This window comes from Lathamus discolor, chromosome 6 (assembly GCF_037157495.1).
Source record: "Lathamus discolor isolate bLatDis1 chromosome 6, bLatDis1.hap1, whole genome shotgun sequence".
Taxonomy (NCBI): Eukaryota; Metazoa; Chordata; class Aves; order Psittaciformes; family Psittacidae; genus Lathamus; species Lathamus discolor.
The window spans coordinates 11,330,010-11,357,757 of NC_088889.1; the positions used below are offsets into that span (position 1 = coordinate 11,330,010).

Below are 27,748 nucleotides of genomic sequence, written 5' to 3' on the forward strand. Positions count from 1 at the left end.
TTGGCACTTGTTGTTCTTCGACCTTCAGCAACCCCACAACAGAAGGATCCTCTGAGAGACCAGGCAAGGTGGACAACTGCTCAGTTTCCTCGGTCTCCAGAGCAGCAATACCAAAAGCCCATTGGTACTCTTTTGGGTCTTTGAAGTACCCTCTCCCAAGGTAATCTATGCCAAGGATGCGTGGAGCCTCTGGACCAGTCACAATGGGGTGCTTTTGCCACTTCCTCCCAGTCAGGCTGATCAGCTCCTGGGGTCGTATGGGTAAGTACCTAGGCCAATGAGCACTTTCAACATTTTGGAATTTCACCTCTCAACAAGTGAAAATCCGGAACGAACTAGTCGGACATTACTACTGTAGCTATCCTGGAGGAGAAGGAGGATATGGGAAGGAAGGAAGAAAGGAAGAATGGACGGACGCAGCAGGAAGACATTTCTGTTACCGGCTGGCTCTCCCAGAGAAGGCCAAAGGCGCACTTGCCTATAGTTGTCACCAGATGGCTCCCAAGGAACAAAGGTGGCGACAACACCGAGAGCGCAGACCAGATGAGTCTCATGACCTGCGAGTCTGTCATATCATAACCCACCTCCAAAGTACAACAGAATGATAACCTTAGCCTCACAGACAGACATCACAGGGAGCAGACAGGACAAGAGCAGTACCAGTGAGCACACACACATTAACTCTGGGAACGCTATGACCACTGACTACCGCACTACCATGAATGCTTGCAACAAATTTGTTCTAACATGCTCGGGTCAGATGTGTCTTTATCGCAACCCAGTGCCCCATACTGGGTGCCAAAAAGGACTGTCACGGTTTAACTGCAGCTGGTAACTCAGTACCATGCAGCCACTCCCCCAGTTTCCCCTGCCCCTGACAGGATGAAGAGGAGAATTGTAAGAATGTAAAACCTGTGGGCTGAAATAAGAACAGTTTAATAATTGAAATTAGGTAAAATAGTGTGATAATAGAAATAATACCAACGATAACAATAGTGATAATAATAATAGACAGCAACAAGAAGAACAGAAAGCAAGCTCAGGAAACACAAGTGGTGCACAGCGCAATCACTCACCACCTGCTGACTGATACCCAGCCTGACCCAAGAGTTGATCAGTCCCTTCTGGATAACTCCTCCCAGTCTATATACTGGGCATGATGTGCTGTGGTTTGGAATACCCCTTTGGCTAGTTTGGGTCAGGTGTCCTGTCTCTGCTTCCGCACGGCTTCTTGTGCTCCTCGTCACTGGCAGAGCATGAGACTGAAAATTCCTTGAATGGTGTAAGTCAAACTGAGCAAAAACTAAAACTTTGGTGTGTTTTCAGTACTTTTCTCAGACTGAAGCCAAAACACAGCACTGCACCAGCTACTAAGCAGAAAATGAACTCTGTCCAAGTCAAAAGCCAGAATATGGCAACATGGTGCCCAAGAAAGGATTTAGTCAGATAATGGGACTCATTTCTGGAACAAGCTTACAGATACTTGGGTCAAAGAGCATGGCATCAAGTGGATATGTCACATGCCTTATCATATCAGGGATGCGATATACCTCTTATAATGGACGGCAGATTTTTGCTGTGATGCAGAATTCAATTAATGCTGTATAATTGATAACATCCCAGAAATCCTACTAAGCAATATTAAACAGCCATACATAGTTCTATGCCTAAATACTTTATTAAGGTTAGCTCCCTATTTCTAACTAGGTAACTGTTCCGCTTACTGATAACTTGACTGGCTGTTGGGCGAAGGTTAAGTGCGTGCCACCTTTCCTTCCCATCTTAGAGCTCTTGTGGGAAACACATGTTGAGCCATGCACTGTTACATAACTAGTTTGCTCTGGACAGTTCTGCTGGCAAGGAATGCAAAGGGAAAATTATTTAAGTAATATGGGGACAGTGTAAGAAAATGTGAAGCAATAAGCATGGCAATGGGATACAGGCTTTACAATGAATCTTAAAAGCACACGAAAATACAGAATCACCATCAGTGAAGCAGTGTAACAGCACAGGGGACGCGTCGCAATGGGGGATGGCTAGGAGGATGCCTGCAGGCAGCCCAGAACGGCCTGGGGCAGCAGTGAGTGCGCACGCAGGGGGGAGGCTGGGCTGGACAAGGGCTGGGGCAGAAACGTGGGCCCTGGGGGGGGGTGCTCGCCCTGCGTCGAAACCCTGGCTGCGAGCGCCTCGGGCAGGGCACGCTACTGCTGCCTCCGTGCCTGGGCGCAGGCCTTGCTGCCTCCCAGCTGCCTCGTTCCCTCTCCTGCCTGTCCGCAGCTCTCTGCGGCTCCCGTCCGCGCTTCCCCGCGCACCAGCTCCCTTCCTCCTTCCCTCCCTCCCAGCCCCACTGAATTCCTTCTTTCTCCTGCAGGCCAAGGGCCTCGCAAGGCTCTTATCCTGGGTTCTGCAAAGCGTATTCTCGAATGTGGTCTTCATCAGTGATGAGCTGGATGAAGCCACACGTGAGCGCATGCAGCAGCTTTCGAAGATGCTCACGGAGGAGATGGCTCGGATAGCGCAGGAGCTGCATGAAGTCGAGGAGCTGAAGAGAATAGAGCACAACGGTGTGACCTGGAGTGGCCTGCTCTCTGCTGCCTTGTGGAACTGGAAATTTTGGGTGATCGCCGGCTTCCTGCTCCTCCTGATTGCAGGGCTCTGCTGCTGCTTTAGCAAAAGAAGCCCTGAGCTGGATGGCAGCATCAGCGGTGAAGAGGAGGAAGACAGTGAAGAAGAAGATGCCTCTGGCGTGGCAGATTTTGACACGTACATTGCAATGCGCAACGAGTGGTCATTGAACGAACTGTGGCATGCTTCCCTTGGTGCAACGTGTAATCATTGCTTACATTATTTCACTGTGCACCTCTGAGAGAAGACATGCTCTGCACAGTGGAAGACAGCAATTAGATCTCCCTTAGCCTGCCTTCTCGGAGAGATGCAGTGCTTGACAGCTGTGGTGTGGTGCAGTGCATGGCTGTGTCCTGGGTTCAGCAGTAGCAGTTGTTTTTCTTGGTAGCTGGTGCAGTGCTGTGTTTCGACTTTTGGCCTGGGAACAGCACTGATAACACTGATGTTTTTAGTTACTGCTCAAATGTTTTATTCTGGCTAAGGACTTCGTGAGTCTCATGCTCTGCCAAGGACGAGGGGAGGCTGGGAGGAAGCAGAGACAGGACACCTGACCCAAGCTGACCAAAGAAGTATTCCATACCACAGCACGTCATGCCCGGGATGTAACTGGGAGTTACTCAGCAACTTTGACCTACTATTACTCAGTAAATAGTGCCAAGCATAGATTAATCCATATCCTATTCACAGCATTTCATTCACTGTAAGATTTTCTTACAATTGGCAGATTGGCATTTAAAGACTCCTGGCATTTAAAGGTACTCACAGTTGCACGGAAAACCTGACAACAGCCTTCCTTCTTACACAGCCTGATCCTGACAGCCATCCTTCCTTGGCATCTTGGGACTTCCAGGAACTATCCCAGAATAATAATTCCCTCTGTGATAGGAATTCTGTTTCTGTAGCATGACAGTCAGGGGATTCAGGGAAAAGTGAATATAAACAGCAAGATGACAGCACTGCAAGGCAGATACTCAACATAAGGACATGGAGCTGCCTCACAGCTGCTTAATTCCCCCACCTGCCTGTCCCCAGCAATCTGCAGGTCCCCTCCCTGCTCCCCCCGCCACCAGCTCCCTTCCTCCTTCCCTCCCTCGAGACCCACTGAATTCCTTCTTTCTCCAGCACTCTAAAACAGTAAACTACACAGGATTCTCTCTTCATTTTGTTAACCATGTATAAGAGTTGGCCGCTACAAAATAAAGTTCTAAATTAATAAAGCTCTATTTTATTGATAGCTCTTACTATCGATACTGGGTTGAACTGGGGCTCAACCCTCCGGTCCCCCCTGTTCTATTTCTGATCCAGCAAAGCATGGGAGGTGTGTCCCGGCAGAGGTCCCACCACTCCCAAGAGTTGCAGGAACCGGCTGCATTCAGGCAATAATTTTTATTGTGTTACGGAGATCCTGCCTTTCACTCCCGGCCAGATTCTGCTTACTAGCTGGCCCGCGGTTGTGCGGGCGAGACTGCGGTGCGCCCGAGGCGCCTGTAACGGCACAGGGGACGCGTCACAATGGGGGATGGCTAGGAGGGTGCCTGCAGGCAGCACCGGCCCAGAACGGCCTGGGGCAGCAGTGAGTGCGCACGCCGAGGGGAGGCTGGGCTGGACAAGGGCCGGGGCAGAAACGTGGGCCCTGGGGGTGGGTGCTCGCCCTGCGTCGAAACCCTGGCTGCGAGCGCCTCGGGCAGGGCACGCTGCTGCTGCCTCCGTGCCTGGGCGCAGGCCTTGCTGCCTCCCAGCTGCCTCGTTCCCTCTCCTGCCTGTCCGCAGCTCTCTGCGGCTCCCGTCCGCGCTTCCCCGCGCACCAGCTCCCTTCCTCCTTCCCTCCCTCCCAGCCCCACTGAATTCCTTCTTTCTCCTGCAGGCCATGGGCCTCGCAAGGCTCTTATTCTGGGTTCTGCAAAGCATATGCGTGCCCATGGTCGGTGATGAGTTGGATGAAGCCACACGTGAGTGCATGCAGCAGCTTTCGAAGATGCTCACGGAGGAGATGGCTCGGATAGCGCAGGAGCTGCATGAAGTCAAGGAGCTGAAGAGAATAGAGCACAGCGGTGTGACCTGGAGTGGCCTGCTCTCTGCTGCCTTGTGGAACTGGAAGTTTTGGGTGATCGCCGGCTTCCTGCTCCTCCTGATTGCAGGGCTCTGCTGCTGCTTTAGCAAAAGAAGCCCTGAGCTGGACGGCAGCATCAGCGATGAAGAGGAGGAAGACAGTGAAGAAGAAGATGCCTCTGGCGTGGCAGATTTTGACACGTACATTGCAATGCGCAACGAGTGGTCATTGAACGAACTGTGGAACCAGAGCGAGTGGGTGGATGCGCTGGTGGAAAACCTTCTCCTTGCTTGCCAAGGGTCCAACTTAGTGTCAGAGGGTTTCTTCCTGGAGCTGGGACCAGCCATGGGAGTGGGCAGCGCCTTTGATTGCTGGAGTCCCCAGGAAGACGAGCCTGTCTACCGTATGCTCGTGTGCCTGAAGCCCTGCCGTGGCTACACCTTCTGCCTGGAGCCAGGCACCGTGGCAAACGAGTCCCGCATCCGTGTGGAGCTGGAGCGCACATGCACCGCTCAGCAGACGGTGGGACCCATGCCGTGCTTCCTTCACAACCGCAAGGAGCAGCTCAGGAAGAAGCAGAAGCCCAGGCTCCTGCATGCCCTCTGCACCGGCTCCTATCTAGATGTGCAGAAAACTGCTTGCTGGTTCCAGGATATGGTGAGGGAAAACAAGGCAATTGCGCGCCTGTTACGTTCACGTTACTACCTTCTGACTGTGCTGCCCTCCAGACGCTCCTGCAAAGTGGCACTTCAACATATCTCTGGGAGAACCACGGTCATTGAGATGAACTTTGTCGTGCAGCTGGGCAACTCAGACATCTTCATGAGCAGCCAGGCGAGAGAGGGTATCTTCAGCCCAAGCACAACGTGGACATTGACCTTCGCCAGGGCAGAGGCAAAGTTCTTGTGGCTGATGTTCGATCAGACCCCAGACGACACCTTGCTCAGCTGCCTGCAACTCTGCACCCGCATGCTGGCGGGCACAAGCTTTTCCAGCTATGCCTTGAAGACGGTGGTGATGCACCTCCTGACCACCACAGCCCTGTCAGGCTGGCGCAGGAGACATTTCCTGCTGCGGCTAGGTGACATCATGAGGTACCTGCGCCGCTGCTTGGAGGAGAAACGCCTCAACCACTTCTTCTTTGGCAATGAGAAGATTCCTGAGGAGATCGTCTTGCCCCCAGCCTTGCAAAGAGCCAAGCCATTCAACCTCTTCCAGCATCTGGCGCAGGATCCGGCTGCCCACGAGCAGGCAATGCGTGAGTTCGTGGAGCTGCAACACCGGCTTACAGCACAGATCTTCTTCTAGGGGCACTGAAAGTGGTCTTCATGCAGAGAGGGCTGAGGCCCTCATTGATTCCTTCGTTATTTCATTAAATGCCCGTTTTCCTTCCCCAGTCCACTGCTATTCCCTCACTTCTGTTTGCAGCAACTGCTATAGGCGTTCGACTAATATACCGTAGTCATAGATCCAGAGCCGACACCAACCTGTCATGCCGAGAAATGTCCCAAGTTCCTTGAGCGTCCTGGGGTTGAGGGGTTTGGCAGATCGTTTTCTTGCGTTCTTGTCCTAATTTCCACTGCTCCCCTGAGACCTCATACCCCCGGTAGGTGACTTCTTGCTTCATTGTTTGTGCCTTTTGCTGAGATACCTTATATCCTTCAAGTCCATGAGAATTTAACAGGCTTACCATCCATTCGCTACATCTGTTTGAAGTTTCGGTGGCTATCAATAGGTCGTCCACTTCAAGCTTAGCAGCTTTATCCAGTTGTTGGTTGTTCTGTTGTTCCTCAGTGGCCCGACTTTTGGGGACTTGGGCATCTTCATGGCGCACCTTCACCACCAGGTTCTGCACCCGAGCAGCGATATCTTGCTGAAGTACCGCAGCCCAGATGGGTTTACCTGTGCTTTGCCGTTTGCTCTGCTTCCAGCGCTGCAACCACCCACCCACACAGGGCATTCGCCACCATCCATGAATCAGTAGAGAGATAAAGTACTGGCCGCTTTTCTCGTTCAGCAGTGTCCAAGGCAAGCGGTATGTCTTTCACCTTGGCAAACTGACTCGATTCACCCTTTCCTTCAGCAGTTTTTGCACCTTGTTGTCGAGGTCTCCATACAGCTGCCTTCCATCTCTGATGCTTTCCCACAATATGGCTGGACCTATCAGTAAACAAGGCATACTGCTTTTTCACTTTCTGACTGTTTATTATACGGCGACGCCTCACGCATCACATCCTCCTCTGTTGACATTCCAAAATCTTTGCCCTCTGGCCAGTCAATGTTGACTTCTAGAATTCCTGAACAACTGGGATTTCCTGTTCAAGCTCACTGTGTACTTAGTGCAGCCCACTTACTCCATGTAGCACTGGTTGCATGATGTGTAGAGGAGACCTTGCCTTTGAACGTCCAGCCCAGCACTGGCAACCGGGATGCCAGGCGGAGCTGTGCTTCAGTGCCAATCACTTCTGAAGCAGCTCGAACCCCTTCATAGTCTGCCAGTATCACTTTTTCAGTTGGTGTATATCTGGCCTCAGATCCTCTCTATCCCCCACTCCAAAAGCTGAGGGGTCGACCTAGAGTCTCTCCTGGAGCTTTCTGCCAGAAGCTCCAGGTAGGACCATTCTCCCCAGCTGCGGGGATTACATTTTATACATCTGGCCCGGTCCGGACTGGTCCAAGGGGTCCTGCATGAACTATCTCTCGTTTAATCTGCTCAAAGGCTTGTTGTTGTTCATGGCCCCATTCTTCTTCCGGGTCACATGGCAGAGAGGGCTTACAATCAAACTGTAATTTGGGATGTGCATTCTCCAGAACCCCACAACACCCAAGAAAGCTTGTGTTTCTTTCTGATTGGTTGGTGAAGACATTGCTGTTATCTTGTTGATCACATCTGTGGGGATTTGGTGACATCCATCTTGCCATTTTATTCCCAAAAAATTGAATCTCCTGTGTAGGTCCCTTGACCTTACTCCGTTCTATTGCAAAACTGGCTTTCAGCAAGATTTGGATTATTTGCCTCCCTTTCTCAAAGACTTTTTCTGCTGTACCAACCCACACGATAATGTCGTAAAAGTATTGCAGGCGTTCTGGAGCTTGCCCCTGTTCCAGTGAAGTCTGGATCAGTCCACGGCAGATGGTAGGGCTGTGTTTCCACCCCTGGGGCAGTTGGTTCCAAGTGTACTGGACACCCCTCCAAGTAAAAGCAAACTGTGGGATGCACTCTGCTATCAAAGGAATTGAGAAGAATGCGTTGGCAATATCGATTGTGGCCTACCACTTGGCTGCCTTTGACTCCAGTTCGGATTGAAGTTCTAGCATGTCTGATACAGCAGCACTCTATGGTGGTGTGACTTCATTCAGGCCACGAGAGTCTACTGTTATTGTCGACTCTCCGTTAGACTTTCTCACTGGCCATATGGGGCTATCAAAGGGTGAGCGGGTGCTACTGATCACTCCTTGTCTCTCCAGTCTACGGATCAGCTTACGGATGGGAATCAGGGAGTCTTGGTTGGTGCGATATTGCTGCCGGTGCACCGTTTTGGTCGCAATTGGCACTTGTTGTTCTTCGACCTTCAGCAACCCCACAACAGAAGGATCCTCCGAGAGACCAGGCAAGGTGGACAACTGCTCAGTTTCCTCGGTCTCCAGAGCAGCAATACCAAAAGCCCATTGGTACTCTTTTGGGTCTTTGAAGTACCCTCTCCCAAGGTAATCTATGCCAAGGATGCGTGGAGCCTCTGGACCAGTCACAATGGGGTGCTTTTGCCACTTCCTCCCAGTCAGGCTGATCAACTCCTGGGGTCGTATGGGTAAGTACCTAGGCCAATGAGCACTTTCAACATTTTGGAATTTCACCTCTCAACAAGTGAAAATCCGGAACGAACTAGTCGGACATTACTACTGTAGCTATCCTGGAGGAGAAGGAGGATATGGGAAGGAAGGAAGAAAGGAAGAATGGACGGACGCAGCAGGAAGACATTTCTGTTACCGGCTGGCTCTCCCAGAGAAGGCCAAAGGCGCACTTGCCTATAGTTGTCACCAGATGGCTCCCAAGGAACAAAGGTGGCGACAACACCGAGAGCGCAGACCAGATGAGTCTCATGACCTGCGAGTCTGTCATATCATAACCCACCTCCAAAGTACAACAGAATGATAACCTTAGCCTCACAGACAGACATCACAGGGAGCAGACAGGACAAGAGCAGTACCAGTGAGCACACACACATTAACTCTGGGAACGCTATGACCACTGACTACCGCACTACCATGAATGCTTGCAACAAATTTGTTCTAACATGCTCGGGTCAGATGTGTCTTTATCGCAACCCAGTGCCCCATACTGGGTGCCAAAAAGGACTGTCACGGTTTAACTGCAGCTGGTAACTCAGTACCATGCAGCCACTCCCCCAATTTCCCCTGCCCCTGACAGGATGAAGAGGAGAATTGTAAGAATGTAAAACCTGTGGGCTGAAATAAGAACAGTTTAATAATTGAAATTAGGTAAAATAGTGTGATAATAGAAATAATACCAACAATAACAATAGTGATAATAATAATAGACAGCAACAAGAAGAACAGAAAGCAAGCTCAGGAAACACAAGTGGTGCACAGCGCAATCACTCACCACCTGCTGACTGATACCCAGCCTGACCCAAGAGCTGATCAGTCCCTTCTGGATAACTCCTCCCAGTCTATATACTGGGCATGATGTGCTGTGGTTTGGAATACCCCTTTGGCTAGTTTGGGTCAGGTGTCCTGTCTCTGCTTCCGCACGGCTTCTTGTGCTCCTCGTCACTGGCAGAGCATGAGACTGAAAATTCCTTGAATGGTGTAAGTCAAACTGAGCAAAAACTAAAACTTTGGTGTGTTTTCAGTACTTTTCTCAGACTGAAGCCAAAACACAGCACTGCACCAGCTACTAAGCAGAAAATGAACTCTGTCCAAGTCAAAAGCCAGAATATGGCAACATGGTGCCCAAGAAAGGATTTAGTCAGATAATGGGACTCATTTCTGGAACAAGCTTACAGATACTTGGGTCAAAGAGCATGGCATCAAGTGGATATGTCACATGCCTTATCATATCAGGGATGCGATATACCTCTTATAATGGACGGCAGATTTTTGCTGTGATGCAGAATTCAATTAATGCTGTATAATTGATAACATCCTAGAAATCCTACTAAGCAATATTAAACAGCCATACATAATTCTATGCCTAAATACTTTATTAAGGTTAGCTCCCTATTTCTAACTAGGTAACTGTTCCGCTTACTGATAACTTGACTGGCTGTTGGGCGAAGGTTAAGTGCGTGCCACCTTTCCTTCCCATCTTAGAGCTCTTGTGGGAAACACATGTTGAGCCATGCACTGTTACATAACTAGTTTGCTCTGGACAGTTCTGCTGGCAAGGAATGCAAAGGGAAAATTATTTAAGTAATATGGGGACAGTGTAAGAAAATGTGAAGCAATAAGCATGGCAATGGGATACAGGCTTTACAATGAATCTTAAAAGCACACGAAAATACAGAATCACCATCAGTGAAGCAGTGCAACAGCACAGGGGACGCGTCGCAATGGGGGATGGCTAGGAGGATGCCTGCAGGCAGCCCAGAACGGCCTGGGGCAGCAGTGAGTGCGCACGCAGGGGGGAGGCTGGGCTGGACAAGGGCTGGGGCAGAAACGTGGGCCCTGGGGGGGGGTGCTCGCCCTGCGTCGAAACCCTGGCTGCGAGCGCCTCGGGCAGGGCACGCTGCTGCTGCCTCCGTGCCTGGGCGCAGGCCTTGCTGCCTCCCAGCTGCCTCGTTCCCTCTCCTGCCTGTCCGCAGCTCTCTGCGGCTCCCGTCCGCGCTTCCCCGCGCACCAGCTCCCTTCCTCCTTCCCTCCCTCCCAGCCCCACTGAATTCCTTCTTTCTCCTGCAGGCCAAGGGCCTCGCAAGGCTCTTATCCTGGGTTCTGCAAAGCGTATTCTCGAATGTGGTCTTCATCAGTGATGAGCTGGATGAAGCCACACGTGAGCGCATGCAGCAGCTTTCGAAGATTCTCACGGAGGAGATGGCTCGGATAGCGCAGGAGCTGCATGAAGTCGAGGAGCTGAAGAGAATAGAGCACAACGGTGTGACCTGGAGTGGCCTGCTCTCTGCTGCCTTGTGGAACTGGAAATTTTGGGTGATCGCCGGCTTCCTGCTCCTCCTGATTGCAGGGCTCTGCTGCTGCTTTAGCAAAAGAAGCCCTGAGCTGGACGGCAGCATCAGCGGTGAAGAGGAGGAAGACAGTGAAGAAGAAGATGCCTCTGGCGTGGCAGATTTTGACACGTACATTGCAATGCGCAACGAGTGGTCATTGAACGAACTGTGGCATGCTTCCCTTGGTGCAACGTGTAATCATTGCTTACATTATTTCACTGTGCACCTCTGAGAGAAGACATGCTCTGCACAGTGGAAGACAGCAATTAGATCTCCCTTAGCCTGCCTTCTCGGAGAGATGCAGTGCTTGACAGCTGTGGTGTGGTGCAGTGCATGGCTGTGTCCTGGGTTCAGCAGTAGCAGTTGTTTTTCTTGGTAGCTGGTGCAGTGCTGTGTTTCGACTTTTGGCCTGGGAACAGCACTGATAACACTGATGTTTTTAGTTACTGCTCAAATGTTTTATTCTGGCTAAGGACTTCGTGAGTCTCATGCTCTGCCAAGGACGAGGGGAGGCTGGGAGGAAGCAGAGACAGGACACCTGACCCAAGCTGACCAAAGAAGTATTCCATACCACAGCACGTCATGCCCGGGATGTAACTGGGAGTTACTCAGCAACTTTGACCTACTATTACTCAGTAAATAGTGCCAAGCATAGATTAATCCATATCCTATTCACAGCATTTCATTCACTGTAAGATTTTCTTACAATTGGCAGATTGGCATTTAAAGACTCCTGGCATTTAAAGGTACTCACAGTTGCACGGAAAACCTGACAACAGCCTTCCTTCTTACACAGCCTGATCCTGACAGCCATCCTTCCTTGGCATCTTGGGACTTCCAGGAACTATCCCAGAATAATAATTCCCTCTGTGATAGGAATTCTGTTTCTGTAGCATGACAGTCAGGGGATTCAGGGAAAAGTGAATATAAACAGCAAGATGACAGCACTGCAAGGCAGATACTCAACATAAGGACATGGAGCTGCCTCACAGCTGCTTAATTCCCCCACCTGCCTGTCCCCAGCAATCTGCAGGTCCCCTCCCTGCTCCCCCCGCCACCAGCTCCCTTCCTCCTTCCCTCCCTCGAGACCCACTGAATTCCTTCTTTCTCCAGCACTCTAAAACAGTAAACTACACAGGATTCTCTCTTCATTTTGTTAACCATGTATAAGAGTTGGCCGCTACAAAATAAAGTTCTAAATTAATAAAGCTCTATTTTATTGATAGCTCTTACTATCGATACTGGGTTGAACTGGGGCTCAACCCTCCGGTCCCCCCTGTTCTATTTCTGATCCAGCAAAGCATGGGAGGTGTGTCCCGGCAGAGGTCCCACCACTCCCAAGAGTTGCAGGAACCGGCTGCATTCAGGCAATAATTTTTATTGTGTTACGGAGATCCTGCCTTTCACTCCCGGCCAGATTCTGCTTACTAGCTGGCCCGCGGTTGTGCGGGCGAGACTGCGGTGCGCCCGAGGCGCCTGTAACGGCACAGGGGACGCGTCACAATGGGGGATGGCTAGGAGGGTGCCTGCAGGCAGCACCGGCCCAGAACGGCCTGGGGCAGCAGTGAGTGCGCACGCCGAGGGGAGGCTGGGCTGGACAAGGGCCGGGGCAGAAACGTGGGCCCTGGGGGTGGGTGCTCGCCCTGCGTCGAAACCCTGGCTGCGAGCGCCTCGGGCAGGGCACGCTGCTGCTGCCTCCGTGCCTGGGCGCAGGCCTTGCTGCCTCCCAGCTGCCTCGTTCCCTCTCCTGCCTGTCCGCAGCTCTCTGCGGCTCCCGTCCGCGCTTCCCCGCGCACCAGCTCCCTTCCTCCTTCCCTCCCTCCCAGCCCCACTGAATTCCTTCTTTCTCCTGCAGGCCATGGGCCTCGCAAGGCTCTTATTCTGGGTTCTGCAAAGCATATGCGTGCCCATGGTCGGTGATGAGTTGGATGAAGCCACACGTGAGTGCATGCAGCAGCTTTCGAAGATGCTCACGGAGGAGATGGCTCGGATAGCGCAGGAGCTGCATGAAGTCAAGGAGCTGAAGAGAATAGAGCACAACGGTGTGACCTGGAGTGGCCTGCTCTCTGCTGCCTTGTGGAACTGGAAGTTTTGGGTGATCGCCGGCTTCCTGCTCCTCCTGATTGCAGGGCTCTGCTGCTGCTTTAGCAAAAGAAGCCCTGAGCTGGACGGCAGCATCAGCGATGAAGAGGAGGAAGACAGTGAAGAAGAAGATGCCTCTGGCGTGGCAGATTTTGACACGTACATTGCAATGCGCAACGAGTGGTCATTGAACGAACTGTGGAACCAGAGCGAGTGGGTGGATGCGCTGGTGGAAAACCTTCTCTTTGCTTGCCAAGGGTCCAACTTAGTGTCAGAGGGTTTCTTCCTGGAGCTGGGACCAGCCATGGGAGTGGGCAGCGCCTTTGATTGCTGGAGTCCCCAGGAAGACGAGCCTGTCTACCGTATGCTCGTGTGCCTGAAGCCCTGCCGTGGCTACACCTTCTGCCTGGAGCCAGGCACCGTGGCAAACGAGTCCCGCATCCGTGTGGAGCTGGAGCGCACATGCACCGCTCAGCAGACGGTGGGACCCATGCCGTGCTTCCTTCACAACCGCAAGGAGCAGCTCAGGAAGAAGCAGAAGCCCAGGCTCCTGCATGCCCTCTGCACCGGCTCCTATCTAGATGTGCAGAAAACTGCTTGCTGGTTCCAGGATATGGTGAGGGAAAACAAGGCAATTGCGTGCCTGTTACGTTCACGTTACTACCTTCTGACTGTGCTGCCCTCCAGACGCTCCTGCAAAGTGGCACTTCAACATATCTCTGGGAGAACCACGGTCATTGAGATGAACTTTGTCGTGCAGCTGGGCAACTCAGACATCTTCATGAGCAGCCAGGCGAGAGAGGGTATCTTCAGCCCAAGCACAACGTGGACATTGACCTTCGCCAGGGCAGAGGCAAAGTTCTTGTGGCTGATGTTCGATCAGACCCCAGACGACACCTTGCTCAGCTGCCTGCAACTCTGCACCCGCATGCTGGCGGGCACAAGCTTTTCCAGCTATGCCTTGAAGACGGTGGTGATGCACCTCCTGACCACCACAGCCCTGTCAGGCTGGCGCAGGAGACATTTCCTGCTGCGGCTAGGTGACATCATGAGGTACCTGCGCCGCTGCTTGGAGGAGAAACGCCTCGACCACTTCTTCTTTGGCAATGAGAAGATTCCTGAGGAGATCGTCTTGCCCCCAGCCTTGCAAAGAGCCAAGCCATTCAACCTCTTCCAGCATCTGGCGCAGGATCCGGCTGCCCACGAGCAGGCAATGCGTGAGTTCGTGGAGCTGCAACACCGGCTTACAGCACAGATCTTCTTCTAGGGGCACTGAAAGTGGTCTTCATGCAGAGAGGGCTGAGGCCCTCATTGATTCCTTCGTTATTTCATTAAATGCCCGTTTTCCTTCCCCAGTCCACTGCTATTCCCTCACTTCTGTTTGCAGCAACTGCTATAGGCGTTCGACTAATATACCGTAGTCATAGATCCAGAGCCGACACCAACCTGTCATGCCGAGAAATGTCCCAAGTTCCTTGAGCGTCTTGGGGTTGAGGGGTTTGGCAGATCGTTTTCTTGCGTTCTTGTCCTAATTTCCACTGCTCCCCTGAGACCTCATACCCCCGGTAGGTGACTTCTTGCTTCATTGTTTGTGCCTTTTGCTGAGATACCTTATATCCTTCAAGTCCATGAGAATTTAACAGGCTTACCATCCATTCGCTACATCTGTTTGAAGTTTCGGTGGCTATCAATAGGTCGTCCACTTCAAGCTTAGCAGCTTTATCCAGTTGTTGGTTGTTCTGTTGTTCCTCAGTGGCCCGACTTTTGGGGACTTGGGCATCTTCATGGCGCACCTTCACCACCAGGTTCTGCACCCGAGCAGCGATATCTTGCTGAAGTACCGCAGCCCAGATGGGTTTACCTGTGCTTTGCCGTTTGCTCTGCTTCCAGCGCTGCAACCACCCACCCACACAGGGCATTCGCCACCATCCATGAATCAGTAGAGAGATAAAGTACTGGCCGCTTTTCTCGTTCAGCAGTGTCCAAGGCAAGCGGTATGTCTTTCACCTTGGCAAACTGACTCGATTCACCCTTTCCTTCAGCAGTTTTTGCACCTTGTTGTCGAGGTCTCCATACAGCTGCCTTCCATCTCTGATGCTTTCCCACAATATGGCTGGACCTATCAGTAAACAAGGCATACTGCTTTTTCACTTTCTGACTGTTTATTATACGGCGACGCCTCACGCATCACATCCTCCTCTGTTGACATTCCAAAATCTTTGCCCTCTGGCCAGTCAATGTTGACTTCTAGAATTCCTGAACAACTGGGATTTCCTGTTCAAGCTCACTGTGTACTTAGTGCAGCCCACTTACTCCATGTAGCACTGGTTGCATGATGTGTAGAGGAGACCTTGCCTTTGAACGTCCAGCCCAGCACTGGCAACCGGGATGCCAGGCGGAGCTGTGCTTCAGTGCCAATCACTTCTGAAGCAGCTCGAACCCCTTCATAGTCTGCCAGTATCACTTTTTCAGTTGGTGTATATCTGGCCTCAGATCCTCTCTATCCCCCACTCCAAAAGCTGAGGGGTCGACCTAGAGTCTCTCCTGGAGCTTTCTGCCAGAAGCTCCAGGTAGGACCATTCTCCCCAGCTGCGGGGATTACATTTTATACATCTGGCCCGGTCCGGACTGGTCCAAGGGGTCCTGCATGAACTATCTCTCGTTTAATCTGCTCAAAGGCTTGTTGTTGTTCATGGCCCCATTCTTCTTCCGGGTCACATGGCAGAGAGGGCTTACAATCAAACTGTAATTTGGGATGTGCATTCTCCAGAACCCCACAACACCCAAGAAAGCTTGTGTTTCTTTCTGATTGGTTGGTGAAGACATTGCTGTTATCTTGTTGATCACATCTGTGGGGATTTGGTGACATCCATCTTGCCATTTTATTCCCAAAAAATTGAATCTCCTGTGTAGGTCCCTTGACCTTACTCCGTTCTATTGCAAAACTGGCTTTCAGCAAGATTTGGATTATTTGCCTCCCTTTCTCAAAGACTTTTTCTGCTGTACCAACCCACACGATAATGTCGTAAAAGTATTGCAGGCGTTCTGGAGCTTGCCCCTGTTCCAGTGAAGTCTGGATCAGTCCACGGCAGATGGTAGGGCTGTGTTTCCACCCCTGGGGCAGTTGGTTCCAAGTGTACTGGACACCCCTCCAAGTAAAAGCAAACTGTGGGATGCACTCTGCTATCAAAGGAATTGAGAAGAATGCGTTGGCAATATCGATTGTGGCCTACCACTTGGCTGCCTTTGACTCCAGTTCGGATTGAAGTTCTAGCATGTCTGATACAGCAGCACTCTATGGTGGTGTGACTTCATTCAGGCCACGAGAGTCTACTGTTATTGTCGACTCTCCGTTAGACTTTCTCACTGGCCATATGGGGCTATCAAAGGGTGAGCGGGTGCTACTGATCACTCCTTGTCTCTCCAGTCTACGGATCAGCTTACGGATGGGAATCAGGGAGTCTTGGTTGGTGCGATATTGCTGCCGGTGCACCGTTTTGGTCGCAATTGGCACTTGTTGTTCTTCGACCTTCAGCAACCCCACAACAGAAGGATCCTCTGAGAGACCAGGCAAGGTGGACAACTGCTCAGTTTCCTCGGTCTCCAGAGCAGCAATACCAAAAGCCCATTGGTACTCTTTTGGGTCTTTGAAGTACCCTCTCCCAAGGTAATCTATGCCAAGGATGCGTGGAGCCTCTGGACCAGTCACAATGGGGTGCTTTTGCCACTTCCTCCCAGTCAGGCTGATCAACTCCTGGGGTCGTATGGGTAAGTACCTAGGCCAATGAGCACTTTCAACATTTTGGAATTTCACCTCTCAACAAGTGAAAATCCGGAACGAACTAGTCGGACATTACTACTGTAGCTATCCTGGAGGAGAAGGAGGATATGGGAAGGAAGGAAGAAAGGAAGAATGGACGGACGCAGCAGGAAGACATTTCTGTTACCGGCTGGCTCTCCCAGAGAAGGCCAAAGGCGCACTTGCCTATAGTTGTCACCAGATGGCTCCCAAGGAACAAAGGTGGCGACAACACCGAGAGCGCAGACCAGATGAGTCTCATGACCTGCGAGTCTGTCATATCATAACCCACCTCCAAAGTACAACAGAATGATAACCTTAGCCTCACAGACAGACATCACAGGGAGCAGACAGGACAAGAGCAGTACCAGTGAGCACACACACATTAACTCTGGGAACGCTATGACCACTGACTACCGCACTACCATGAATGCTTGCAACAAATTTGTTCTAACATGCTCGGGTCAGATGTGTCTTTATCGCAACCCAGTGCCCCATACTGGGTGCCAAAAAGGACTGTCACGGTTTAACTGCAGCTGGTAACTCAGTACCATGCAGCCACTCCCCCAATTTCCCCTGCCCCTGACAGGATGAAGAGGAGAATTGTAAGAATGTAAAACCTGTGGGCTGAAATAAGAACAGTTTAATAATTGAAATTAGGTAAAATAGTGTGATAATAGAAATAATACCAACAATAACAATAGTGATAATATTAATAGACAGCAACAAGAAGAACAGAAAGCAAGCTCAGGAAACACAAGTGGTGCACAGCGCAATCACTCACCACCTGCTGACTGATACCCAGCCTGACCCAAGAGCTGATCAGTCCCTTCTGGATAACTCCTCCCAGTCTATATACTGGGCATGATGTGCTGTGGTTTGGAATACCCCTTTGGCTAGTTTGGGTCAGGTGTCCTGTCTCTGCTTCCGCACGGCTTCTTGTGCTCCTCGTCACTGGCAGAGCATGAGACTGAAAAATCCTTGAATGGTGTAAGTCAAACTGAGCAAAACCTAAAACTTTGGTGTGTTTTCAGTACTTTTCTCAGACTGAAGCCAAAACACAGCACTGCACCAGCTACTAAGCAGAAAATGAACTCTGTCCAAGTCAAAAGCCAGAATATGGCAACATGGTGCCCAAGAAAGGATTTAGTCAGATAATGGGACTCATTTCTGGAACAAGCTTACAGATACTTGGGTCAAAGAGCATGGCATCAAGTGGATATGTCACATGCCTTATCATATCAGGGATGCGATATACCTCTTATAATGGACGGCAGATTTTTGCTGTGATGCAGAATTCAATTAATGCTGTATAATTGATAACATCCCAGAAATCCTACTAAGCAATATTAAACAGCCATACATAGTTCTATGCCTAAATACTTTATTAAGGTTAGCTCCCTATTTCTAACTAGGTAACTGTTCCGCTTACTGATAACTTGACGGGCTGTTGGGCGAAGGTTAAGTGCGTGCCACCTTTCCTTCCCATCTTAGAGCTCTTGTGGGAAACACATGTTGAGCCATGCACTGTTACATAACTAGTTTGCTCTGGACAGTTCTGCTGGCAAGGAATGCAAAGGGAAAATTATTTAAGTAATATGGGGACAGTGTAAGAAAATGTGAAGCAATAAGCATGGCAATGGGATACAGGCTTTACAATGAATCTTAAAAGCACACGAAAATACAGAATCACCATCAGTGAAGCAGTGTAACAGCACAGGGGACGCGTCGCAATGGGGGATGGCTAGGAGGATGCCTGCAGGCAGCCCAGAACGGCCTGGGGCAGCAGTGAGTGCGCACGCAGGGGGGAGGCTGGGCTGGACAAGGGCTGGGGCAGAAACGTGGGCCCTGGGGGGGGGTGCTCGCCCTGCGTCGAAACCCTGGCTGCGAGCGCCTCGGGCAGGGCACGCTGCTGCTGCCTCCGTGCCTGGGCGCAGGCCTTGCTGCCTCCCAGCTGCCTCGTTCCCTCTCCTGCCTGTCCGCAGCTCTCTGCGGCTCCCGTCCGCGCTTCCCCGCGCACCAGCTCCCTTCCTCCTTCCCTCCCTCCCAGCCCCACTGAATTCCTTCTTTCTCCTGCAGGCCAAGGGCCTCGCAAGGCTCTTATCCTGGGTTCTGCAAAGCGTATTCTCGAATGTGGTCTTCATCAGTGATGAGCTGGATGAAGCCACACGTGAGCGCATGCAGCAGCTTTCGAAGATGCTCACGGAGGAGATGGCTCGGATAGCGCAGGAGCTGCATGAAGTCGAGGAGCTGAAGAGAATAGAGCACAACGGTGTGACCTGGAGTGGCCTGCTCTCTGCTGCCTTGTGGAACTGGAAATTTTGGGTGATCGCCGGCTTCCTGCTCCTCCTGATTGCAGGGCTCTGCTGCTGCTTTAGCAAAAGAAGCCCTGAGCTGGACGGCAGCATCAGCGGTGAAGAGGAGGAAGACAGTGAAGAAGAAGATGCCTCTGGCGTGGCAGATTTTGACACGTACATTGCAATGCGCAACGAGTGGTCATTGAACGAACTGTGGCATGCTTCCCTTGGTGCAACGTGTAATCATTGCTTACATTATTTCACTGTGCACCTCTGAGAGAAGACATGCTCTGCACAGTGGAAGACAGCAATTAGATCTCCCTTAGCCTGCCTTCTCGGAGAGATGCAGTGCTTGACAGCTGTGGTGTGGTGCAGTGCATGGCTGTGTCCTGGGTTCAGCAGTAGCAGTTGTTTTTCTTGGTAGCTGGTGCAGTGCTGTGTTTCGACTTTTGGCCTGGGAACAGCACTGATAACACTGATGTTTTTAGTTACTGCTCAAATGTTTTATTCTGGCTAAGGACTTCGTGAGTCTCATGCTCTGCCAAGGACGAGGGGAGGCTGGGAGGAAGCAGAGACAGGACACCTGACCCAAGCTGACCAAAGAAGTATTCCATACCACAGCACGTCATGCCCGGGATGTAACTGGGAGTTACTCAGCAACTTTGACCTACTATTACTCAGTAAATAGTGCCAAGCATAGATTAATCCATATCCTATTCACAGCATTTCATTCACTGTAAGATTTTCTTACAATTGGCAGATTGGCATTTAAAGACTCCTGGCATTTAAAGGTACTCACAGTTGCACGGAAAACCTGACAACAGCCTTCCTTCTTACACAGCCTGATCCTGACAGCCATCCTTCCTTGGCATCTTGGGACTTCCAGGAACTATCCCAGAATAATAATTCCCTCTGTGATAGGAATTCTGTTTCTGTAGCATGACAGTCAGGGGATTCAGGGAAAAGTGAATATAAACAGCAAGATGACAGCACTGCAAGGCAGATACTCAACATAAGGACATGGAGCTGCCTCACAGCTGCTTAATTCCCCCACCTGCCTGTCCCCAGCAATCTGCAGGTCCCCTCCCTGCTCCCCCCGCCACCAGCTCCCTTCCTCCTTCCCTCCCTCGAGACCCACTGAATTCCTTCTTTCTCCAGCACTCTAAAACAGTAAACTACACAGGATTCTCTCTTCATTTTGTTAACCATGTATAAGAGTTGGCCGCTACAAAATAAAGTTCTAAATTAATAAAGCTCTATTTTACTGATAGCTCTTACTATCGATACTGGGTTGAACTGGGGCTCAACCCTCCGGTCCCCCCTGTTCTATTTCTGATCCAGCAAAGCATGGGAGGTGTGTCCCGGCAGAGGTCCCACCACTCCCAAGAGTTGCAGGAACCGGCTGCATTCAGGCAATAATTTTTATTGTGTTACGGAGATCCTGCCTTTCACTCCCGGCCAGATTCTGCTTACTAGCTGGCCCGCGGTTGTGCGGGCGAGACTGCGGTGCGCCCGAGGCGCCTGTAACGGCACAGGGGACGCGTCACAATGGGGGATGGCTAGGAGGGTGCCTGCAGGCAGCACCGGCCCAGAACGGCCTGGGGCAGCAGTGAGTGCGCACGCCGAGGGGAGGCTGGGCTGGACAAGGGCCGGGGCAGAAACGTGGGCCCTGGGGGTGGGTGCTCGCCCTGCGTCGAAACCCTGGCTGCGAGCGCCTCGGGCAGGGCACGCTGCTGCTGCCTCCGTGCCTGGGCGCAGGCCTTGCTGCCTCCCAGCTGCCTCGTTCCCTCTCCTGCCTGTCCGCAGCTCTCTGCGGCTCCCGTCCGCGCTTCCCCGCGCACCAGCTCCCTTCCTCCTTCCCTCCCTCCCAGCCCCACTGAATTCCTTCTTTCTCCTGCAGGCCATGGGCCTCGCAAGGCTCTTATTCTGGGTTCTGCAAAGCATATGCGTGCCCATGGTCGGTGATGAGTTGGATGAAGCCACACGTGAGTGCATGCAGCAGCTTTCGAAGATGCTCACGGAGGAGATGGCTCGGATAGCGCAGGAGCTGCATGAAGTCAAGGAGCTGAAGAGAATAGAGCACAGCGGTGTGACCTGGAGTGGCCTGCTCTCTGCTGCCTTGTGGAACTGGAAGTTTTGGGTGATCGCCGGCTTCCTGCTCCTCCTGATTGCAGGGCTCTGCTGCTGCTTTAGCAAAAGAAGCCCTGAGCTGGACGGCAGCATCAGCGATGAAGAGGAGGAAGACAGTGAAGAAGAAGATGCCTCTGGCGTGGCAGATTTTGACACGTACATTGCAATGCGCAACGAGTGGTCATTGAACGAACTGTGGAACCAGAGCGAGTGGGTGGATGCGCTGGTGGAAAACCTTCTCTTTGCTTGCCAAGGGTCCAACTTAGTGTCAGAGGGTTTCTTCCTGGAGCTGGGACCAGCCATGGGAGTGGGCAGCGCCTTTGATTGCTGGAGTCCCCAGGAAGACGAGCCTGTCTACCGTATGCTCGTGTGCCTGAAGCCCTGCCGTGGCTACACCTTCTGCCTGGAGCCAGGCACCGTGGCAAACGAGTCCCGCATCCGTGTGGAGCTGGAGCGCACATGCACCGCTCAGCAGACGGTGGGACCCATGCCGTGCTTCCTTCACAACCGCAAGGAGCAGCTCAGGAAGAAGCAGAAGCCCAGGCTCCTGCATGCCCTCTGCACCGGCTCCTATCTAGATGTGCAGAAAACTGCTTGCTGGTTCCAGGATATGGTGAGGGAAAACAAGGCAATTGCGCGCCTGTTACGTTCACGTTACTACCTTCTGACTGTGCTGCCCTCCAGACGCTCCTGCAAAGTGGCACTTCAACATATCTCTGGGAGAACCACGGTCATTGAGATGAACTTTGTCGTGCAGCTGGGCAACTCAGACATCTTCATGAGCAGCCAGGCGAGAGAGGGTATCTTCAGCCCAAGCACAACGTGGACATTGACCTTCGCCAGGGCAGAGGCAAAGTTCTTGTGGCTGATGTTCGATCAGACCCCAGACGACACCTTGCTCAGCTGCCTGCAACTCTGCACCCGCATGCTGGCGGGCACAAGCTTTTCCAGCTATGCCTTGAAGACGGTGGTGATGCACCTCCTGACCACCACAGCCCTGTCAGGCTGGCGCAGGAGACATTTCCTGCTGCGGCTAGGTGACATCATGAGGTACCTGCGCCGCTGCTTGGAGGAGAAACGCCTCGACCACTTCTTCTTTGGCAATGAGAAGATTCCTGAGGAGATCGTCTTGCCCCCAGCCTTGCAAAGAGCCAAGCCATTCAACCTCTTCCAGCATCTGGCGCAGGATCCGGCTGCCCACGAGCAGGCAATGCGTGAGTTCGTGGAGCTGCAACACCGGCTTACAGCACAGATCTTCTTCTAGGGGCACTGAAAGTGGTCTTCATGCAGAGAGGGCTGAGGCCCTCATTGATTCCTTCGTTATTTCATTAAATGCCCGTTTTCCTTCCCCAGTCCACTGCTATTCCCTCACTTCTGTTTGCAGCAACTGCTATAGGCGTTCGACTAATATACCGTAGTCATAGATCCAGAGCCGACACCAACCTGTCATGCCGAGAAATGTCCCAAGTTCCTTGAGCGTCCTGGGGTTGAGGGGTTTGGCAGATCGTTTTCTTGCGTTCTTGTCCTAATTTCCACTGCTCCCCTGAGACCTCATACCCCCGGTAGGTGACTTCTTGCTTCATTGTTTGTGCCTTTTGCTGAGATACCTTATATCCTTCAAGTCCATGAGAATTTAACAGGCTTACCATCCATTCGCTACATCTGTTTGAAGTTTCGGTGGCTATCAATAGGTCGTCCACTTCAAGCTTAGCAGCTTTATCCAGTTGTTGGTTGTTCTGTTGTTCCTCAGTGGCCCGACTTTTGGGGACTTGGGCATCTTCATGGCGCACCTTCACCACCAGGTTCTGCACCCGAGCAGCGATATCTTGCTGAAGTACCGCAGCCCAGATGGGTTTACCTGTGCTTTGCCGTTTGCTCTGCTTCCAGCGCTGCAACCACCCACCCACACAGGGCATTCGCCACCATCCATGAATCAGTAGAGAGATAAAGTACTGGCCGCTTTTCTCGTTCAGCAGTGTCCAAGGCAAGCGGTATGTCTTTCACCTTGGCAAACTGACTCGATTCACCCTTTCCTTCAGCAGTTTTTGCACCTTGTTGTCGAGGTCTCCATACAGCTGCCTTCCATCTCTGATGCTTTCCCACAATATGGCTGGACCTATCAGTAAACAAGGCATACTGCTTTTTCACTTTCTGACTGTTTATTATACGGCGACGCCTCACGCATCACATCCTCCTCTGTTGACATTCCAAAATCTTTGCCCTCTGGCCAGTCAATGTTGACTTCTAGAATTCCTGAACAACTGGGATTTCCTGTTCAAGCTCACTGTGTACTTAGTGCAGCCCACTTACTCCATGTAGCACTGGTTGCATGATGTGTAGAGGAGACCTTGCCTTTGAACGTCCAGCCCAGCACTGGCAACCGGGATGCCAGGCGGAGCTGTGCTTCAGTGCCAATCACTTCTGAAGCAGCTCGAACCCCTTCATAGTCTGCCAGTATCACTTTTTCAGTTGGTGTATATCTGGCCTCAGATCCTCTCTATCCCCCACTCCAAAAGCTGAGGGGTCGACCTAGAGTCTCTCCTGGAGCTTTCTGCCAGAAGCTCCAGGTAGGACCATTCTCCCCAGCTGCGGGGATTACATTTTATACATCTGGCCCGGTCCGGACTGGTCCAAGGGGTCCTGCATGAACTATCTCTCGTTTAATCTGCTCAAAGGCTTGTTGTTGTTCATGGCCCCATTCTTCTTCCGGGTCACATGGCAGAGAGGGCTTACAATCAAACTGTAATTTGGGATGTGCATTCTCCAGAACCCCACAACACCCAAGAAAGCTTGTGTTTCTTTCTGATTGGTTGGTGAAGACATTGCTGTTATCTTGTTGATCACATCTGTGGGGATTTGGTGACATCCATCTTGCCATTTTATTCCCAAAAAATTGAATCTCCTGTGTAGGTCCCTTGACCTTACTCCGTTCTATTGCAAAACTGGCTTTCAGCAAGATTTGGATTATTTGCCTCCCTTTCTCAAAGACTTTTTCTGCTGTACCAACCCACACGATAATGTCGTAAAAGTATTGCAGGCGTTCTGGAGCTTGCCCCTGTTCCAGTGAAGTCTGGATCAGTCCACGGCAGATGGTAGGGCTGTGTTTCCACCCCTGGGGCAGTTGGTTCCAAGTGTACTGGACACCCCTCCAAGTAAAAGCAAACTGTGGGATGCACTCTGCTATCAAAGGAATTGAGAAGAATGCGTTGGCAATATCGATTGTGGCATACCACTTGGCTGCCTTTGACTCCAGTTCGGATTGAAGTTCTAGCATGTCTGATACAGCAGCACTCTATGGTGGTGTGACTTCATTCAGGCCACGAGAGTCTACTGTTATTGTCGACTCTCCGTCAGACTTTCTCACTGGCCATATGGGGCTATCAAAGGGTGAGCGGGTGCTACTGATCACTCCTTGTCTCTCCAGTCTACGGATCAGCTTACGGATGGGAATCAGGGAGTCTTGGTTGGTGCGATATTGCTGCCGGTGCACCGTTTTGGTCGCAATTGGCACTTGTTGTTCTTCGACCTTCAGCAACCCCACAACAGAAGGATCCTCTGAGAGACCAGGCAAGGTGGACAACTGCTCAGTTTCCTCGGTCTCCAGAGCAGCAATACCAAAAGCCCATTGGTACTCTTTTGGGTCTTTGAAGTACCCTCTCCCAAGGTAATCTATGCCAAGGATGCGTGGAGCCTCTGGACCAGTCACAATGGGGTGCTTTTGCCACTTCCTCCCAGTCAGGCTGATCAACTCCTGGGGTCGTATGGGTAAGTACCTAGGCCAATGAGCACTTTCAACATTTTGGAATTTCACCTCTCAACAAGTGAAAATCCGGAACGAACTAGTCGGACATTACTACTGTAGCTATCCTGGAGGAGAAGGAGGATATGGGAAGGAAGGAAGAAAGGAAGAATGGACGGACGCAGCAGGAAGACATTTCTGTTACCGGCTGGCTCTCCCAGAGAAGGCCAAAGGCGCACTTGCCTATAGTTGTCACCAGATGGCTCCCAAGGAACAAAGGTGGCGACAACACCGAGAGCGCAGACCAGATGAGTCTCATGACCTGCGAGTCTGTCATATCATAACCCACCTCCAAAGTACAACAGAATGATAACCTTAGCCTCACAGACAGACATCACAGGGAGCAGACAGGACAAGAGCAGTACCAGTGAGCACACACACATTAACTCTGGGAACGCTATGACCACTGACTACCGCACTACCATGAATGCTTGCAACAAATTTGTTCTAACATGCTCGGGTCAGATGTGTCTTTATCGCAACCCAGTGCCCCATACTGGGTGCCAAAAAGGACTGTCACGGTTTAACTGCAGCTGGTAACTCGGTACCATGCAGCCACTCCCCCAGTTTCCCCTGCCCCTGACAGGATGAAGAGGAGAATTGTAAGAATGTAAAACCTGTGGGCTGAAATAAGAACAGTTTAATAATTGAAATTAGGTAAAATAGTGTGATAATAGAAATAATACCAACGATAACAATAGTGATAATAATAATAGACAGCAACAAGAAGAACAGAAAGCAAGCTCAGGAAACACAAGTGGTGCACAGCGCAATCACTCACCACCTGCTGACTGATACCCAGCCTGACCCAAGAGTTGATCAGTCCCTTCTGGATAACTCCTCCCAGTCTATATACTGGGCATGATGTGCTGTGGTTTGGAATACCCCTTTGGCTAGTTTGGGTCAGGTGTCCTGTCTCTGCTTCCGCACGGCTTCTTGTGCTCCTCGTCACTGGCAGAGCATGAGACTGAAAATTCCTTGAATGGTGTAAGTCAAACTGAGCAAAACCTAAAACTTTGGTGTGTTTTCAGTACTTTTCTCAGACTGAAGCCAAAACACAGCACTGCACCAGCTACTAAGCAGAAAATGAACTCTGTCCAAGTCAAAAGCCAGAATATGGCAACATGGTGCCCAAGAAAGGATTTAGTCAGATAATGGGACTCATTTCTGGAACAAGCTTACAGATACTTGGGTCAAAGAGCATGGCATCAAGTGGATATGTCACATGCCTTATCATATCAGGGATGCGATATACCTCTTATAATGGACGGCAGATTTTTGCTGTGATGCAGAATTCAATTAATGCTGTATAATTGATAACATCCTAGAAATCCTACTAAGCAATATTAAACAGCCATACATAATTCTATGCCTAAATACTTTATTAAGGTTAGCTCCCTATTTCTAACTAGGTAACAGTTCCGCTTACTGATAACTTGACTGGCTGTTGGGCGAAGGTTAAGTGCGTGCCACCTTTCCTTCCCATCTTAGAGCTCTTGTGGGAAACACATGTTGAGCCATGCACTGTTACATAACTAGTTTGCTCTGGACAGTTCTGCTGGCAAGGAATGCAAAGGGAAAATTATTTAAGTAATATGGGGACAGTGTAAGAAAATGTGAAGCAATAAGCATGGCAATGGGATACAGGCTTTACAATGAATCTTAAAAGCACATGAAAATACAGAATCACCATCAGTGAAGCAGTGTAACAGCACAGGGGACGCGTCGCAATGGGGGATGGCTAGGAGGATGTCTGCAGGCAGCCCAGAACGGCCTGGGGCAGCAGTGAGTGCGCACGCAGGGGGGAGGCTGGGCTGGACAAGGGCTGGGGCAGAAACGTGGGCCCTGGGGGCGGGGTGCTCGCCCTGCGTCGAAACCCTGGCTGCGAGCGCCTCGGGCAGGGCACGCTGCTGCTGCCTCCGTGCCTGGGCGCAGGCCTTGCTGCCTCCCAGCTGCCTCGTTCCCTCTCCTGCCTGTCCGCAGCTCTCTGCGGCTCCCGTCCGCGCTTCCCCGCGCACCAGCTCCCTTCCTCCTTCCCTCCCTCCCAGCCCCACTGAATTCCTTCTTTCTCCTGCAGGCCATGGGCCTCGCAAGGCTCTTATTCTGGGTTCTGCAAAGCATATGCGTGCCCATGGTCGGTGATGAGTTGGATGAAGCCACACGTGAGTGCATGCAGCAGCTTTCGAAGATGCTCACGGAGGAGATGGCTCGGATAGCGCAGGAGCTGCATGAAGTCAAGGAGCTGAAGAGAATAGAGCACAACGGTGTGACCTGGAGTGGCCTGCTCTCTGCTGCCTTGTGGAACTGGAAGTTTTGGGTGATCGCCGGCTTCCTGCTCCTCCTGATTGCAGGGCTCTGCTGCTGCTTTAGCAAAAGAAGCCCTGAGCTGGACGGCAGCATCAGCGGTGAAGAGGAGGAAGACAGTGAAGAAGAAGATGCCTCTGGCGTGGCAGATTTTGACACGTACATTGCAATGCGCAACGAGTGGTCATTGAACGAACTGTGGCATGCTTCCCTTGGTGCAACGTGTAATCATTGCTTACATTATTTCACTGTGCACCTCTGAGAGAAGTCATGCTCTGCACAGTGGAAGACAGCAATTAGATCTCCCTTAGCCTGCCTTCTCGGAGAGATGCAGTGCTTGACAGCTGTGGTGTGGTGCAGTGCATGGCTGTGTCCTGGGTTCAGCAGTAGCAGCTGTTTTTCTTGGTAGCTGGTGCAGTGCTGTGTTTCGACTTTTGGCCTGGGAACAGCACTGATAACACTGATGTTTTTAGTTACTGC

General features: G+C 51.4%; 5 protein-coding genes across 5 annotated transcripts; all 5 read left to right on the forward strand.

Annotated features, from left to right (window-relative positions):
- The first annotated feature begins 694 nt into the window (after nucleotides 1-694).
- LOC136017446 (inositol 1,4,5-trisphosphate receptor-interacting protein-like 1) lies at nucleotides 695-5,983 on the forward strand. Its single transcript, XM_065685764.1, is given in 5 exon segments — nucleotides 695-831; nucleotides 2,097-2,223; nucleotides 2,225-2,763; nucleotides 4,052-4,112; nucleotides 4,490-5,983. Coding segments are annotated over 5 exon segments (2,358 nt in total).
- Nucleotides 5,984-8,917: 2,934 nt separating this feature from the next.
- Nucleotides 8,918-11,089, forward strand: LOC136017447 (uncharacterized). The gene is given in 3 exon segments (XM_065685765.1): nucleotides 8,918-9,054; nucleotides 10,320-10,446; nucleotides 10,448-11,089. Coding segments are annotated over 3 exon segments (906 nt in total).
- Nucleotides 11,090-12,766: 1,677 nt separating this feature from the next.
- LOC136017448 (inositol 1,4,5-trisphosphate receptor-interacting protein-like 1) lies at nucleotides 12,767-14,206 on the forward strand. The gene has a single exon (XM_065685766.1). The coding sequence runs from the start codon at nucleotides 12,767-12,769 to the stop codon at nucleotides 14,204-14,206; it is 1,440 nt and encodes a 479-aa protein (XP_065541838.1).
- Nucleotides 14,207-17,140: 2,934 nt separating this feature from the next.
- LOC136017449 (uncharacterized) lies at nucleotides 17,141-19,312 on the forward strand. The gene is given in 3 exon segments (XM_065685768.1): nucleotides 17,141-17,277; nucleotides 18,543-18,669; nucleotides 18,671-19,312. Coding segments are annotated over 3 exon segments (906 nt in total).
- A 1,677-nt stretch (nucleotides 19,313-20,989) lies between these two features.
- On the forward strand, nucleotides 20,990-22,429 carry LOC136017450 (inositol 1,4,5-trisphosphate receptor-interacting protein-like 1). Its single transcript, XM_065685769.1, has one exon. It carries the CDS (start codon nucleotides 20,990-20,992, stop codon nucleotides 22,427-22,429), a length of 1,440 nt encoding a protein of 479 aa, XP_065541841.1.
- The last annotated feature ends 5,319 nt before the right edge of the window (nucleotides 22,430-27,748 follow it).

Coding starts and splice junctions, on each gene's coding strand:
- LOC136017448 (XM_065685766.1), top strand. CDS start 12,767: ATGGTCGGTGATGAGTTGGATGAAGCCACACGTGAGTGCATGCAGCAG.
- LOC136017450 (XM_065685769.1), top strand. CDS start 20,990: ATGGTCGGTGATGAGTTGGATGAAGCCACACGTGAGTGCATGCAGCAG.